Source organism: Platichthys flesus, chromosome 21, assembly GCF_949316205.1.
Source record: "Platichthys flesus chromosome 21, fPlaFle2.1, whole genome shotgun sequence".
Taxonomy (NCBI): domain Eukaryota; kingdom Metazoa; phylum Chordata; class Actinopteri; order Pleuronectiformes; family Pleuronectidae; genus Platichthys; species Platichthys flesus.
The window spans coordinates 5,778,974-5,796,605 of NC_084965.1; the positions used below are offsets into that span (position 1 = coordinate 5,778,974).

A 17,632-nucleotide genomic window follows, 5' to 3' on the forward strand; every position below is an offset into this window, starting at 1 on the left:
GGGGGTTAAAGGGTCAGCACCGCCTCCACAAACCAGGAGAGGATGAGGAGCATCTCAGGAGATCCTCTGAGTGAATGACTGAGGGCCTCCGGGCCTTCTCCAGCCTGGCCCCTAGCTTAAAGTCAGAAGAAAGTCTGAAGGAACCGATGTGTGAACGCAGCAGGAGAACCACTAGCGTGTTTAGGAGGTTTCTAACATGCGACAGAAGCAGATCAATTTGCTGTTAGCAACAAACACACGTGACCTCCACCGAGGAATTCATAAGCTGCTGCTCCAGCCCTCACCTGAACACTTCAGAGAGTTCTGTGGAGAATCTCTGGCTGTGTTGAGCAGGAGTGAAAGGGAAACTTCACAGAAAGAGTCCCGACCCAATTCTACAGACGTCCTCATGTTAGAAAACGTCTCTATGGTATATAAAGACTGGAGCTCAGCTGAGCAATATGTAATTATCTATAGACATATTGCTTATTGTGAAGTGAGGAGATATAACACATCATTCATTTAGTACAAATATTTAGCTGTTTATCAATTGTTTGAGCAAAAACTTGTATTTAAACATGAAAATAAATAATAATGTGACACTTATCGTGATATTGATCGGTATCGGCTCGGATATGAAACTATTGTCCGGCCCAAATAAAAACACACATGTTGTGTGATTGTCTGATACAAGTATCACATGTTCTCAAAGAGATACAACAACAGAAACACAATGAAGAAACTCTTTAAGGCTAAATTACTTTGGCGTGTAGAGAAGTGTAATCATGTATTTTAAGGGGTTGAGGTGCTGAACTGGTTCCCATCGCTGCAGACAGCTGTGGTTGCAGGAAGCTACAAGAAGCACGAGACAGAAAAGCTCCATTACGCAGAGATTCTGAGGAGAAAGTAGCTTTGACTCTTTTGCTTCCTGTTGTAGTTCTACTCTGCTCACTAGTGATGTTCTTCTTCACAAGACTAAACCTGAACTGAGCCTTTTTCTAATCTAACTTTAAACCTGAAGGTCAGCCGAGCAGCAGCAGCAGCAGATGGGTTTTTCCTTACTGTGAGATCCGGGACTTCCTCTGCGGTCACTGGGAGGAAGATCTGCGAACTGCACCCGGTGTCCCGACATGTCCGGTGAACACTTCTCGGGTCACGGCTCCAGGAGGCGCACCGTGCCGCGGGCTGCTCTGCTCCGGGGGCTGTTCCCAGGGAATCCGGTTAACTTCCGAGCCTCTCACCGCGGGTGGAGGTAACCGCCTCACCTCGCCTCGCTGCCCGCCACGCTGCTCTACTCACACCGGCGAGGAGCGTCCGTCACCGCCGCCCCCTGTGAGGTGTTGACAGCCGGGAGTGAGTGTGTGTGAGCCGGGTCTGACACTGCGGTACCTGCCCCCTCCCTCCCCAGCACTGTTCCACCAGAGAGGAGCAGGGGGAGGCCCTCTCCCTCCCCCATCACTCCTCCAACCCCCCCCCCCCCCCCCCCCCCCACGTTTCAAGAAAACTACAAACTTTATTTCTCCCTACCACATGACCGCAGAGTGACGTCACCACTCAAGAGCTTTAATAGCTAATAAAGTTGATTTCAAGAGATAAATCATAACTTTAATCAAATTGTTTTTTTAAAGAGAAATTCATTCTAACTTCAATGACCTTTATTTAAAATGAGATTAATCATAAAGGTTCATTTAAAAAAAAATGAATGAGTGTGAAAAAGTGTATTTAAAAATAGACTTATTCATAACTGTAAACAAAACTGTAAAAAAGAGATGATTAATAACTAATATAGTTTATTTTAAAATAAAGATGGAAAAACACTGCAATAAAGTTTAATTTTTTGATGAGAGATAAATAATCCTTGTAATCAGATATAGATTTAAAAAAGGGATAAATCATAACTGCAATAAAGTTTATTTGAAAACTTGTTGAGATTCTATGCACAGCGTCCTGCTAGCAGACCCATTATTTAATATATAACACCTACTCAACACCAGGGAACTTATAAGTCTAATTTAAAAAAAATAATCTATTTTATGAAATTTAAATAACAATTTTCCAGCATCCACTTAAAATCGAATCTGGAACATCTCATATTATAACTTCAGAGGTCTGAGCTCTGTGCAGCTCATTTATTTTTGTGGGTTCAATAATAAACCGAGGTTGAATCAGATTGGAGAAAGAAAAAATAGTAAATTTAAAGTTCTCGCATGATACAGTAACGTTGCTCAAAAGTATATGGGGGACTACAACGCCACCTAATGGAAGAACAGTGCAACTTTTTCATATGGATCCAAGCGAGTGGAGGAGGAGGAGGAGGAGGAGGAGGAGGAGGAGGAGGAGGAGGGGCACAAATATGTCAACAAAATACAGTTCACACAGTTTGATACCCAGATGTTAGACTTTGCTCTTTACACCACAATGTTTTATAGTGTTTCTCTTTAGCACATACCCATACATATCTATGTAACTAGCATATGTCAAAAATATCCCTTAAAATACAATTCTTAAATATATATTTTTCTCAAAGATCCACAAATCTGGTGGAACAAATAAAGTGAAATGACAAAATAAAGAACAAAACTGTAATTATATAACAAGAGGTGAAACTGTACTCATATAGTCCGTCTATATGAGTAATCAGTGACATATTTAAAATCCTCATGGAGGCCTGAGCACATGCTCTTATTGCTAATATGTCTTTTAGCAATTTTTTATTTATATTTATATATTTATGTATTCTTTGTATATTAATTGTTTGATTTGATTGATTCCACTTGTTTTGATCCTGTTTCAAATGTGTGCAGCACTTTGCTGCTTTGTTTTGACGAGTGCTTTACAAATTAAACTACTTTTAAATTAAATTGATCCTGGTGAAGCTGTCTCCCATTCATTTGATAAAAGACAGAAAACAAACAGAATGAATGTATTATCTACAGGGACTTTTATACTGAGACAAAGCACAGGTCCTTTCTAATCTCCTTGTCCTCCTCAACCTCAGTCACTTAATACACTGAGCTGTGCACTGTGATCTGACGGGAGGCTGCAGGCTCCAGGGTCACTGCATCCAATAGACTCCATCACTTTTCCCTTTGTGACAGCAGGAGTGGAGGAGGACGAGTGCCCCACACATGACCTCATCTCGGCTTTGATCTACCTTAATAGACGGATTCCATTACGGCTACGTGCGACGCACCAGAGACAACAGCTGATGTTCTCATGGTGATAATATCTGGAAATGTAGAGGAAGCAAGCGAAAACACTGTAAGTCAGTTTTCTTCAAAACTTTATTTTGAAATTGCTTTGTCAGATGTCTTTTAAGAAGTGTAACCATAGAAAAAAACAGAACCCCTTGAAAAAATGAAACTCTCCGAACTAGTCTGACAGGACGTTTGTGCAAAAGAGAGCAGCTAAGAATGCAAACCAAGTGTCTCGGTACTTGAACGGTTTTGGCGATGGCATCGCAAGCAAAGGCAATATAGAAAAATAACTGCTCTATAAATATAAATACCATAGACTCATCAGCACGTGTACAGAAACAGTATTAACTCATGTTAGCATGATCCACACCACCAAGGACAAGCTCGCACACTTTCAAAACACAACTTAATCAATGAATCACAACTTCCACTAATCTCTCAGCGTTGGCATTGACAGAATCCAGAGTATGTGCCCTGCACTTCCTTTCTCTCACAATATAAATTTTATAAAAGTCACTTTAAGTACATGTAAAACTAGGCAGGATCAAAGTTACTGCATATTTCTATCACGCAACCCCATTTTGCTCAATGTACATTTTGGATAAGGAGGCTGCCATCGACTTTGCCAGCTCCTCGTCTCTTTTCCTCTGCATCTGAGAGTGTCTGCACCAGTCCTCGTACTCTGGGTTGGAGACACGTCTGTCCAGGAGGACGTCGTAGTGACCGTTGCTGAGCCAACTCAGCCAGAAGGCGGGTTTGGAGGTGTCCTCCTCCCCGAGATAGTGCACCATGGTGGAGACAGTGGGGCTCTCCAGGCTCCCCCCTGTTGTCAGGTGGACGTTGACGTTCAGCATCTGGCTCATGGCGAGGAGCTCGGGGTAGCCGGCCCAGGCCCCATCCTGTGCTGCGTTGATGAGGAACTCGCCCACGTCGCCTTCGATGATGGGGTTGAACTCGTCCAAGTGGTCGGCGATGTGATGGACGGTCTGCTCCCTGAGCTCCTTGTGCCTCGTCTGGTCCCCGTACGTGGCCTTGCACACAGCTCTGTACAGACAGTTGCCATCTGGAATGATCTGGTACCTGTATTTGTTCCTCTCCTGGAGGTACTTGTTCTGCCTCTCCACCTCAGCCATGTACCGGGTCACTTTGTCGTTGACCTCCCCTCCGTCTTGGCCTCTCTGTGGAGTAGACTCCTGCAGGACGCTGAGCTCGAAGGCCCGTCTGTCCTCTGACCCCGGATCTGCTTTGCCAACGCTCACATCATGTAGGTCTACCTCTACTCTGTCTCCCGGCTGAGCTGGTGTGGATGGGACTGGCTCTGCTTCGTGCTGGGAGGCCCATCCGTTGGTTCTGATGGGAACATCAGTCACAGAACACTGTTCCATTCTGGCTCCACAGGTGTTGCTGCTGGGGAACATGTCAGGGAACATCCCCTCTGTCTCGTTTCTCAGCTGATCCATCAAGTCCACCATCACATCGCTGTCCCTGCAGAGGAGGCTGCCCCCCCGCTGGGAGCTGGGGGGTTTGTTTTTGTTCTCCCTCGCCACATGGACGGGCACAGACCTCTCCGAGCCGTCGGGTCTGCGGATCAGAATCTCGGCGGTGGACGTGAAGTAGATCGGCCTCATGGATGACGCCTCGAAGCAGGAGAAGGCGGGCATGTTTGCGGAAGGAGCGCTTCCTCTCTCTGGATCCCCGCTGGCCGCTGAAGTGGCGTCTGGCTCGGTGTCCTTCGCTCCGCTCGCTCGCTCGGACGCCGCGGTCAAAGTTATGGTGAGTTTGCGCGACGACCTCGGGTAGTGTGTGAGCGCACTGTTGTACAGCTGCATTTTCACCGACGCCTTTATACCGAGATGACAACAAGGGCTAAAAATACGCGGCGTGTCATCAACAACAGCAAAGTTGTATGGAAGGTTTCCATGGTCCTGGTTCCTGTCACCACCGACGCTCAGCGGACCCTTTGGGTTCCTTGCGTCATCTGGAGTCCGGGTCCTCCCTAATTTTAGACCTTCAGGACTGAAACAGGAGCCCGTCTGTGGTTCCACTGTCAAGTCACACAACAGGACACAGACACTGCTTCTGTTCAAAGGCTTTCACAATAAAACGTTTAAGGTCCAGCGTTTAGCACTCAGGTGACAGGGATCTAATGGCAGATATTGACAATAAAATAATCCTAGAGTTGTCTTCACTACTAATTATTGTTGCTTTCATTACCTTTAGAATGGGCTTCTTTGTATTTACTTCTGGAGTTGGTCCTCTCCATGGAGGCCGCCATGTTTGTTTACAGTAGCCCAGACTGGACAAACTAAACACCTTTTTGAGTTTTTATGACAAGTGAAGGCTTCCACAGGTTCTCCTTCGTGTTCGGTAAGGGGGGGGGGGGTGAGGGTTGTTCAGCCCACTGGACCTTTAAGAAATACAAATAATACACTTTATTTATATAGCACTTTTCAAAACAAAGTTCTGTACAGGGTCAAAACAAGATCATATATGACAGGACACGGGCAAATAAACCAATAAGTAATACAAGATCCATAACAAATAAGACCCCCAACACTAAGTTATGGTTTATAGTCAAATGAAACAGAAAGGACATTTTAGAATATAGGACAAGATGGTGAATGTCCCTTGTACGTCTGAAGGTTTAACTACTGGTAGATGTTAATAGATGTTAGTAGCGACCTGCAGATGACTGGGACATAACTTCAGTTTTTTTTGACAACTTGTCCAACTTGTCTGTACACAGTCAATTCTGACAGGATGACACAGAAACTGCTTCTGTTGAAAGGCTTTCAAAATAAAATATTTTCTTAAAGTTTCTTAAAAAATACAAATGCCACAGTGTTGGGTTTGAATATGTGAATAATTGAATAATTGTCAACCTTTAATTTTCTTTTTAAACAGACACAAATCCTATGTTTTGTGGCCCGGCTCATCATGTAATGGATAAGATATAACTTGTATTAGTCAGAATGAGGGTCCAGATAAAATAAAACTGAATAAAATACATGCCATACAAAAAGTAACTACATCTCTATATATTTATTTCTTATATATTTTTATAATTATATTCATACATTTCAGTTATTATTTAGAATTAGGTGAAATAAATAATGATAACTATCATTATGACAGATAACACACAGTCTGGAGACTGAAACTGGCCGATATTGACTTGATGGTAATAACAGGCTGTGGCTGTGGCTGCTGAGGATGCTTGAATTACTCATATCTCTATTTTTAAATCATTGTCTGACAGTTTCAACTTGTCCTGTGTGAAAAGGTCAAACCGCTTATGTATTCCCCATGACTCAAAATAGACTTTACGTCTGCGGCTATATATAAAGTTATGATGAAAAATGATACGCGGATCCGACATGACAACCCACTGACAGGTGAAGGGAAACACATTGATCCTGTCGTTACTGCGCTGTGTTCTGCTGGGAAACATTTTGTTGTATAAGTACTTGAACTGTGCAATGACAATAAAGTTGAATCTAATCTAAACCTCTGGCCCAGTCATTCACCTCGATGTTCCTCTGACACCTACTTCAACATTGCTGAACAAGCGAACACGCCGACCTCAACGAGCATCTGTGGGAGGTTTCACATTCGTAGAGGCCTCACCACGAAGCCCTCTGGGCCCAAATGATATGTTGCCACACACCACAGGAAAACCCCCATCAGGCAGGTGGTTTAAATGTTGTGGCTGACCCGGTGTAAAGTTGAGATATTCTGTGGTTGGATGCCTATTTGAATTTCTACTGACTTTGTCACTTGCCTATAGTGAAAGATAACAACATGGGGCCTTTAGGTGACGTTTGTAAATAGTAGTCCTTTGAGATTTCATCATGTTTTTTTAGAAGATGTTGAAAATCCCTTGTATTGAAGGTCCTCTGAACAAGCTTGATGTTAAGGTTGACCAACTGTCGGTTGTTATCGAGGATCATCCACAGATATTAGCTCAATATCTGCCTTTTAGATATAACTAGACTCACAAGGCAGGTTTACAACCGACTGATGAAACCTGGTTGCTACACATGGATGAGAAATGTAAGCTTTATAAGTCAAATGTTAACACAAGAGGTATATGTCAGCTCAGCTATGAGAGAAATGTCATACTTTTTTTTTTTAAATAGAGCTCAATATTAAATAAAAGTTACAACTGTAAATAAAGCTAAGTCAATTCCTAATTAAATATTATAAGGAACTATTTCTCTTGAGAAAAGGCCCAACTAAATTGGCCTTCTAGAGATTAAACTAGCAATATTGCGTTTGGCCACTAGAGGGGACGCAACTACCACTCTGTTTGGTTTATTTGAACTGCAGTACCAAGTGTGCACACCCGGAGGCGACATTTACCTTCAGGCAAGATAGAAATAAACGCTCGCCTGGAACAAATGCATTCAAAAAAAGAAAAGAAAAACGTTGCTCCAGCAGCTGTCGCAGGGTTGCGCACAGAATACAAATGAAGGCATTGATCGCTTCCTTTACCGAGCTGTTGTCTTCACAAACCTGGACTGGTGCACTAACCTCCAGCTGAGCTCCACATCCCCACAGGGTGCATAGTGTAATTCACACGTTTGTGATAGATTAGAGCCATATCACTTAAAATAACGATGGTTTAAAAACGATTCATTATGAATATAGAATCAGGGGAACGTGCTCCAGTGTGGTGCTACAGCAGAATGAGCGATGTGACAGTCGGTGTGTGCAGAGGTGCAGCCTTTGTAGTAATAATAATAATATCATTGAATCCTTATTGGCCAAACACAACATTATATTGATGTATGTTTTTTTTATTTAAAGCACAATAGCGTCACCAGATGTTATTCTACAGAGCTGGAGCCTTAATGTAACAATACAAAAAAGCGCTGACACAAAATGAGCCAAAATGCTACATGAGAGGAGATTAAAGCCACAAGATGCAACAGTGTAGCTAAATCCTGCAAGATGTCACAGACGCATCCTGTTGCGATGTTGTTGTGATTTTTCCCCGCGGTGATCATTTGTAGCTGGAGGATGTCACCACGAGGTCCGCAGTGCTCCCCGCGCGTCGACCAGCCTGTTGTTGTTATTGTTGATATTGTTGATATTGTGAATGCACGCATACAAATCAAAGCGCCACAGTGTAACCGTGTTGTTGTTGTTGTTATTTGTGTTTGATTTATTCTGCAGCAGGGGCGTAGATTAGCAGCTCGGTTTCCATGTCAGTGGAACAAACCATGCTGATGTCAGAGATTTCTCCCCGCGCGGTGGGAGGATCTCTCTCTCTCTCTCTCTATCCCTCCCCTCCCTCTCTCTCTCTCTCTCTCTCTCTCTCTCTCTCTCTCTCTGTGCGTTGAGTCACGCAGCTGTCAAAGATAGCTGTCACCCACTTCCACGATCAAACACGCAGTCAATGAGGAAAAAGGCGCTTTGAGTCGCAGAGATCTCAGGTGCCCCCCCCCCCTCTCTCCACCACCTCCACCTCCACCTCAAACAACACCTCCTTCCTCCTCAAGTCTGCAAACAGGAGAAGAGAGAGCGGAGGAAACACACGGGAGAAAAAAAAGAAAAGAAAGAAAGGAAGAAAGAACGAAAGAAGAGGAGTTTTTCATGAATACGGATTTTTTCTCGGGATACGCGCCGTGGGGAGATTTATTCGGAGACAAGAGGACAAACACGGGAGACTGTTTTCTTCTGCGCTTGAGGACAAAAGTGGACATGAAGACGAAAAAGGGTAAGCGATGCTTTTCGAGATTGAGAAATAAGATGCTTTATAAATAGACGGAGTCCGCCGTTTCCCCCTCGCAGGCGAACCACGCAGCCTATTGTTTCCTTCCCCAGACGTGACAGGGGGCTTTTTTCTTCCTGCCATGTGCTGGCGCGATGTCAAAAGTCCACAAAGCTGCGTTTTTGCGTTATCGCCTCGTGTTTATTCCCACGTAGGTTTTTTTGTTGTGTGCCACTTTCTGACACCACAACACAGCGCGGCGTCGCCATGCGTGTTTTTATTCCTCCGCGTCACCGTGTAATTAGGTTAACTTTAAAGGCAACGCTATAAAAAATAAAAGCCCTACTTCAAACCACACCGAAGCTTCCTGTTTCTTTTTATTTACTCTGAAGCTGAGAATGCGACATTAGTTTCGACATTTCAGGGGGGAAAGTTGAAACAAGTTGAAGTGGAGGATTCGAACGTTACATCCTCTTTGACGCTGCGCTCGAGTGAAAACGATGCATTGTGTTGTTTTTTGAACCGTTCGAACGCACGGAGCGTTTTATAACAGCGTTAAAATCCAAATGTAGGCTAATGTTCATCCTGACCTCATTGTGGGAAGTTGCCTTGTTACATTCGCGGACCTCGTGGTGCAGCTCTCTCACACACACACACACACACACACAAAAGAAAACCCTCGTACAAGTTGTGCAAACTCCCTAAAACGTCACCCTCTCATGGTTTAAACTCTTATTTCTGGCTCCACCACTGAGCGGGGACATTTCCGTGGGACTCGGTTTGCTGGTGAATGCGCAGTTTACGCGTAGAAACTTTAGGATTGCGCACAAAGAAGCACGCAGCCCTGGGTTCTTTTGTTTAGTCTGGAGACGCTGATTTGCAACAGGTCTCCCCTCCCCCCTCCGCCTCTCTCCAGCCTACGTAATTACCTCATCCTGTTGGGAACTTTCTTATTCCTTTCCCACAGCTCGCTGCTACAGGGGTTTGTTCATTTCATGTCCACACAGCTTTTTAGTGTTTCTGCAGTTTCCCCTATTGGCTCCTGTGTTAGTGCACTGCTGCTGGTTGTGTTGTTCATGAGGGAAATAATATGTAATCTTCAAAAACCTGTGTTTCCTCATTCTCCAGTGGAAGATCAAATGTCTTGTGTCAGTTCAACTCCGTATTGTCTGTGACATGTAATATCATAATCAGCTGAGGACAGAGGGAAGGCAAACTCAAATCTGATCAAAGTTTGGGTTTTTACAGTTTGTTTCCCCTGAATCTGGTTTGATGATGATCAGACGTTTTTTTTTTTTAAATGTTGATTTTTTTTTTTAATTATTATTATTATCTGCCATGTGTCTGTTCTTCAAAACAAACCCCCCCCTCCCTCGCTGGATGGTTCAGGCCGGTGCACTTCACTGTACTCGGAGCAATGCAAGGTGTGCTCGCTGTCTGTGAGGTCGACCCAGCTCGTATTTGTCGAGGCAGGTTTTATAACTGACACAGCATCAGACCAGCCTTTGTGACGTCTCGCCCTCCATCCCTCCCTCCCTCCCACCCTGGCTCCCTCACTCCCTCCTCCTCCTCCTCCCCGCTCCCTCCCTCGCTCCTTATATGAATCACATGGCTGAACTTGACAGCTTGCTTCTGACACATCAGCTGCCTCCCAGACAGCTTGCGTTTGGGCAAAAGCGGCTGCGGCAGATTTGCTGGGTGACTGACATACACGATGGCACACCACCCTCCTTTTGTCCTGCTCTCACACACCCCTCCTCTTCACTCGGGCTCTGCCTGCGCAGGTTTGGTGATGCTGTCGGGGAGCGAGACGGACGACGAGGACAGCGTGGACGCCCCCCTGGACCTGTCGTCCAGCACGGGGGGCAGCGGGAAGAGGAAGCGACGAGGGAATCTGCCCAAGGAGTCGGTGCAGATCCTCAGGGACTGGCTGTATGAGCACCGCTACAACGCTTACCCCTCGGAACTGGAGAAAGCCCTCCTGTCCAAGCAGACTCAACTCTCCACACTGCAGGTATGCTCACAGATATTAAAGATTACCACACGCCTCCACCGCCTAGAGCTTAAACAGATCACTGTAGAAGTCCAAAGAAAGCAAGTGTCAGATTGATTGAATCATTTCCTGCCCGGATGGCAAACCAAACATGACACACAGTGAACTGAAGGTCATCCCAACCAGCTCGATGTGGCAACATTGAAGTGCATGAGACAGCGTGAGTGAGTAAACTCGCTCCCTGTGTGTTTGTGGGCTTGGCTGAGGCACTCGGACAGGAATTTCCCTCCCTCCAGCCCCTTTCCATCCCAGCTGTCTGGGAACAATGCAGAGTCATTTACATAGTTAGAGCTACAAGGCTCCCTGAGCCAGTTACAACTAGCCTGCTGGACGGCAGAGACAAGAAGACAGATGACCACGATTACAGCTAGGACCACAGAGATGAGTTCCATTGGAAGCAGTTTGAAATACAGGATTAAGAAATCCAAACTGGACGTGATGTTTAGCTTCTCCCACCTTGAGCTGTGATTATCATCTAGTGTTAATCTCAGGGGTCTGTGTTTTCATTTCTGCAGAGCTGAAATGATAAACAGGAAACGTTAATGGTGTGAAATATGTGGTCTCTGGTGGGTGCTGGTGTTTCTTTGTGTTTCCTCCGTTTAGAACACAGGTGCAAGCTGCACCTGGAGATAAGTGTACCAGCAGATTTGACTTTAAATTGCAAGGCAGAACGTAAACGAGCCTCGTGATGCTGCTTCTTCAATAACTCAGCATGTGTCTCTGTCTTTTCCAGGTGTGCAACTGGTTCATCAACGCACGGCGGCGACTTCTCCCAGAGATGCTGAGGAAAGACGGCAAAGATCCAAACCAGTTTACCATATCGAGAAAAGGCAGCAAGGCCGGGGACAGCTTCTCCGACAGCTCCCAGTCCCCGAAGCACGGCAGCCCCGCGGCCGCCATGGACGAGGGCTACGACAAACGCGTCCTCCACCCCTCCAGCTTCGAACAGGCCATGCCCGGCGTCCTGAGGAAGGCGGCGTCCCCCTCCATGCCCTCTCCCACCTCCTCGTGCCCCTCTCCGGGGCTCGTGCCCACCCGCCCCTCCGTCATCTGTCACACCACTGTCAGCACGGCGATGCAGGCGAGCCCGGCGAGCCCGACGGCCTCCCAGCCCTCGGTGCCCGGAATGAACTGCGACAGGGCGGCGGAGCTTCTGCAGTCTGCTCAGGCGCTGCTCAGGTGCCAGGATGAGGCGCTGGGCAGCCAGCCACACACCACCACCATCCTCGGCAGCAGCGGCATGGAGGGCAACCTGAGCCCCCGCAGCGGGCTCTTCAACACCCCGCCCCCCACCCCTCCAGACCTTACACAAGACTTCAGCGGCTTCCAGCTCCTGGTGGACGTGGCCCTGAAACGGGCTGCAGAGATGGAGCTGCAGGCCAAACAGCTGGTCTCCTAAAGGGAGAGGGTGACAGGAGAGGAAGAGTGAGGAAGAAGAGGAGGAGGCCGCGACGGAGACTGACTTTTGTGTCTCGACTATGGAACTCCTCCGAGTCCGAGTGACTCGTCTGCTCGCAACACAGAACAAATCCACATGAAAGCCTGATCATTTCTATTTTTGGTATACCAATCAAATTGATGAGGATTGTTTTTTTTATTGAAAAAAGAAACCAACTGTATTGAGGTGCCTTGGCTGTACGTCGTTTATTCATTTCATATACATGCGTATGTATCTACATGTGTATCTTATTTGCACACAGGGACCAAAAATGTTAGCAGAGAAAATGCTGCCTGTCTTATGTCTTTTTCCATGATACTGTATATCATCGTAGAGAGAGCTATAGAATCACGACCCCCCCCCCCTTGTTTCACGGACCAATCGGGCGGATTGGTCCCATCCACACAGGTTTTCTTTTCGACTGTTTTCACATTTCAGAGATCAGTTTCGCGATTGGTCTGCCTCATTGGTTTGCACACTAAAGGCAGAGGAAGGTCATCTCAGTGTCTTAAACATACTTTTGCTCTTGGCATCTAGGACAAACGTATTCACTACTGTAGTAAATGTTATGTGTTTTCATGAGTATAGTTTTTGATTTTGTAATTTTTTTACTTTTAGCTACTTTTAAAAGGAAAAAGAAACTTCAATGCTCTTTTTTTTTTTTTTTTTTTTTTTTTACTCTTTATTTCCACCGAGGGATGTTTCAGATGACCAGTGTAGCAGGTTCATAGTCTGAACCTTCATCCCATCACTCAGCGAAAAACGACGGCCAGTGGACTGATGAATTTAAAACACTACAGATGTCTTTTCTGCATTTGCTGTTTGACAACCGGACAAAGGCAGCATCTTTTTTGAAATCACCAAAAAACAACCATTTTCATGTATAATAGGACCATTTGTATAGTTAATGTGACACGATGCCCAATGATGTGATTTCTTTTCATACTGTGCAATGTTTGTGGCAAGTAGGGGTCACATGGGATTCAAATAAAGTTTTGTTTTTCTACATCTCAGAATCTGAGAGTTTTTATTTATTTTTTTGTAACCTCACAGCGGATCAGTGAAATCTGACACACAGCCATACCAGCTCAATTCCTGTAAATCCTGTCAAACTTTGGGAAGATCCCAGATTTATCCCTGGAGGATCAGAAGCAGGACGGGAATAGGCTGGCGCTCGTGTCCTTCCACGGGCCACCGCTACCGGCATTCAGAGGCATTCCTGTGTGCGAGAGGTTTACAACAGCTCCCTCCAATTAGCATAATCCTGCATAAATTAACAGGCAAACAGCAGACGTCAATGGTTTCTTGCCAGCAGGGTTGTGTGCGTCTCCGTGGAGTCGATGAAATGCTGCTCCGAACTGAGCGAGCTGCTTCCTTCTGGTCCCAAAGCTTCTCTGCAGATCTCCATGTGATGAGTTGTGTGTATTTGCTGAGGCAGCATTTTAAAAGGAATAGAAAGTTATTTTTTTCTATTAAAATAGCTTTTAGCACTAGATCTACACAGTTGGGACCAGAGTTGGGATGAAATGAAGTCTTACTACTCAAGTACTCTAATTACGTACGAATACTTTAAGTATTTGCGGCTGTTCAATTGATGCCACTGATACTTATTTAGGAAATATTGTACATTTTACTCTAAAACATTTATTCCAAATTAAGTTGTATTATTACAGTCTCAATAGTATGTAAAATACATGCATCAGCACCTTCTTGACCAATCACAGCAGTCAAGTGAATAACTTTAAAGATAGACAGATGTACTTTATTGATCCCAAACTGGCAAATTCCTGAATGGCATTTTCCATAATAACAAACTGGTGGATTTTATTCATTTTTATAGATGTTTTTCGTCAATAATACATTTGCATATAATGTAGTTTTTTAGAATATGTTTAATGCAAGACTTAATTCTACTCTAATATATTTAAATTGAGGTTTCTATGGAAGAAGAGTTGTGAACGCTTCTTCCTCCAATGGTGGGGACGATTGGTTTTCAACTTTCAGAGGCTGGAGCATTTCCCCAGCTGGTCACTACCAAATGTTCAGAATGCATTTTGAGTTTTCCACCTTATGTCAGATGCTGCCCGTCTAAAGTGACGAGTCATGTGGTTGGGGGGGTCAGGTCCAATCAGGAAGATGTAATCACCCATACGGTTTAAACAGACCTCCAGGCGCACAGTGGGCAGTTGCAGCCCACCATGGTAGCCCATGAGCAGGATGAACTGACCCAGGGTCAGGCCTTACACAAAGCTGAAACCTACCCCCCCTTTTCAAGCCCCCCTAAACCCTGTCCGCTGAGGTCAGTGTGTGCCTCCCCTCAGCCTGACTGATGTGTGAATGACAAATCACCAGGAGCTGCGTGTACAGCAGAGTTGAGGCTAAACCGAGGCCAGAAGAGCCGACTAATTATGGGGAGCCGCCCCTGCGGAAGGGAAATGCCCTTAAAAACACACCACGCCGGCCTGTAATCTCTTTAATTATATTCCAATTGAAAACACATGTGGAGGCAGGAAAGAAACCAACACAACAAAATTATGGCAATGATATATATATATATATATATATATATGTTTTAATGCTGATAAGAGCTCATACACGTGCCATAACATCAACAGTGTAATAACATTAATTACAAAATGTATATCTGCTTAATATGTCATGTGATTGGGTTCTTTTTTTTAGCTTACATTTACATAGGGAAACATTCATGTATGTACAAATGTTTATTTGAATGTTCTTCTCTTTATTATAACTACATCACAAGCTCCAGAGTCGCCAGGTTTGCTGGAGTGTCTTTAGAGTTTAGCCACAATCCAACATTCTGGTTTCTAACTCCCCTGCTATACCAGGAGCATTATATTGATATGTTAATATAATAAAACATAAATAAGAAATGAAATCATTTGACAGTTAAATTCAAATACAAGTTCCAAAGTAAAAAAAAAAGAAGATAAATCTTCATCTACATTATATGGCATTCAAGTTTGAACTATTACTTTTATCCACCCTCTCTAAAATGTACCAAGTAAAGAAAATACAAATCCAACTGTACGTTTACTTCATCACTGGAGTTCCTTCACAAACAAATCAATGAAATCTTCAGGCTGCGTTCAATAGGAACAATTAGCAGGGATATAGCCTTTATCTATAATTATCCAATGGCACGAAACTCTGTCAGATCAATACAGGCTCACACCCCAAAGTCCTGCTGTAGTCTGTCGTCAGAACATTATGTGATTCAGGATTGTCTCCGTGTTCGAGCTGCGGACAGAAATACCTTGTTACGCTGAAGTAAGCAGGAACCAGGTGTTCAAAAAACATGGCGTGGAGACTATTTCCTTTATTTAAGAACGTGGCCTGTCTTCAGGAGCGGGGGGGAGGGGGGAGGGGGGGTTATGTACAGTAAGAGAAAAAAAGCCATGGGTCACATACAGTCACATGAGGTCAGTCGCACACGCTCCTATCCTCAGTCTCACACAGTCTCACACACACAACACACATGCACACTCACTCCTTCCCCTGAGACTGCTGTTGTGCTCAACTATCATATTAGAAATTAAGGCTGATCACTGAAACAGAAATCAAAAAAGAAAAAAAATAGGTGCCTGTCATGCTGAACACACAGAAAACATAAACACAGTAGAAGGGCCTTGTTGTCAGTGCATAATCATAATCACAATGTCAAGAAACAGTCATTGTTCTTCTAATCAATAAATTAAACATGAATACAAAATATTAGAAATTGTGTTTTTTCTTTTCTATATGACTTCAAAATAATTGCTTCATTTGGAGGCAGAGATAGTGCACACACAGTGAGGAGGAAATAGTCCCTTTTCAGTCCTTCAGTCTCAAATACTGTCCATAAATCTCTCTTGTTTAAAAACGACATAGTAAAATATAGTACAACTACCTGTATTGTACCAAATATCAGTATTTTTTAGCTGTCGCAACACGAGGAGCTCGAATGCAACGTGAGAAACGAGTAAACCTGTAAACAAAAAAGGGACATAAATATCGGTTACCTTGTGTCGGCATGCAAGTCAGGTCGTTATACGCTTTGTCCTTTATACAAACGTGTGAATCAGTTTAAAGTGAGACAGGACGGATGGTTTACAGGTCGTCCACTCCGCTACCTCATCGGTCACAACCCGGGGCCGTGCAGCTCCAGAAAAGTAGGAAGCACTTTTTTTTCAAATGAAGTTCTGAATCAGAAGCGGTCGAAAAAACACTGATTAGGTTTTGTGGTGTTTTTTAAAATGGTGAAATGCAGAGCTTGAAAAATCCGCTCCTTCGCCTCACCTGGAGGGGGGGGGGGGGGAAACACGACTTGACCCTTGACCTTTCCTACCGGGTCGACCTCCTGCCACCGGAAAAGACCCATTTTCAGACAGATGGTGAACTGTGTCCCTATAATTGCCTTGTCAGCTCTTTTCAGCTCTGCTCTGCCCTGATGTTTACCCTCACTATACAAAACCAAACTATATTTTTTCAGAATCAGAATCATGGGATTTTGTAAAAAAGAATAAAATAAACTTAATAAATATATAAAATATGAGTCTATATGTGATATCTCTCTTATGTGTGTGTTTGCTTGTGTTTACAAACACACACACACTCCTCGTGGACGTGCATGCTTCCTCCACGTTTCCCTGTAACACATATTGACGTGAAGCATTTCTGCTGTGCTACACCTGGCTCACTTATGTAACATCAGGTCACTTTGAAAAAAAAGAAGAAAAGGAATCTATAAAGAGACCTCTTTGGGAGTGAAGGGCTCGGGCGGAGGTACAGGAGGAAAGAGGGAGTGCTACATCAAGGCTGGGAGGAGGAATCGAGGACGGGGGGGCAGATAAATAAATAAATAAATATTGTACATGTACATTTGCCTGCGTCCTGACTGACGACCCCACAGTGATCTGGATAGTCCGCAAATAATAGGATTATGTGACGTTAGCACCCTAGCCTTACCATTCAGTGCTATTGTGTGTGTGGGACAGTGTGTCTGTGTCTGTGTGTTATTGTCTCATAGTCTGGTCTGAGCCTCTGGGATATAAATCTCGATACTGTCTGCGCTCTCGGTGGCGGAGCTCTGCCGAACCGACGCAGCACGTTTGGCAGCTAGCAGGCGTTTGCGAGCCTCCAGACGCTGGCGCTCATTGCTCTCCAGCGAGCGGTCCCTAGCCAGGGGAGGGTGGCCCTTCTGGGGTTTCTTTGGCACGGGAGGGGGCATCCTTCTCTCCTGGACAGGA

At 44.6% G+C, this 17,632-nt stretch overlaps 3 protein-coding genes across 3 annotated transcripts in view; 1 reads left to right on the forward strand and 2 right to left on the reverse strand.

Moving 5' to 3' along the window:
- Positions 1-3,245: 3,245 nt before the first annotated feature.
- LOC133933082 (OTU domain-containing protein 1) lies at positions 3,246-5,342 on the reverse strand. Its single transcript, XM_062380040.1, has one exon. It carries the CDS (start codon positions 5,003-5,005, stop codon positions 3,743-3,745), a length of 1,263 nt encoding a protein of 420 aa, XP_062236024.1. The 5' UTR covers positions 5,006-5,342; the 3' UTR covers positions 3,246-3,742.
- A 3,177-nt stretch (positions 5,343-8,519) lies between these two features.
- Positions 8,520-13,391, forward strand: tgif1 (TGFB-induced factor homeobox 1). The gene is made up of 3 exons (XM_062379880.1): positions 8,520-8,898; positions 10,677-10,906; positions 11,679-13,391. Exons 1-3 carry the CDS (start codon positions 8,775-8,777, stop codon positions 12,342-12,344), a joined length of 1,020 nt encoding a protein of 339 aa, XP_062235864.1. The 5' UTR covers positions 8,520-8,774; the 3' UTR covers positions 12,345-13,391.
- Positions 13,392-16,654: 3,263 nt separating this feature from the next.
- LOC133932951 (disks large-associated protein 1-like) overlaps positions 16,655-17,632 on the reverse strand; it is an 82,741-nt gene continuing 81,763 nt past the window's right edge. Inside the window, exon 12 of the mRNA XM_062379869.1 lies at positions 16,655-17,622. Within this exon, the coding sequence (XP_062235853.1) occupies positions 17,407-17,622 (216 nt within the window). The 3' untranslated portion in view covers positions 16,655-17,406. The remainder of the gene's footprint in view (positions 17,623-17,632) is intronic.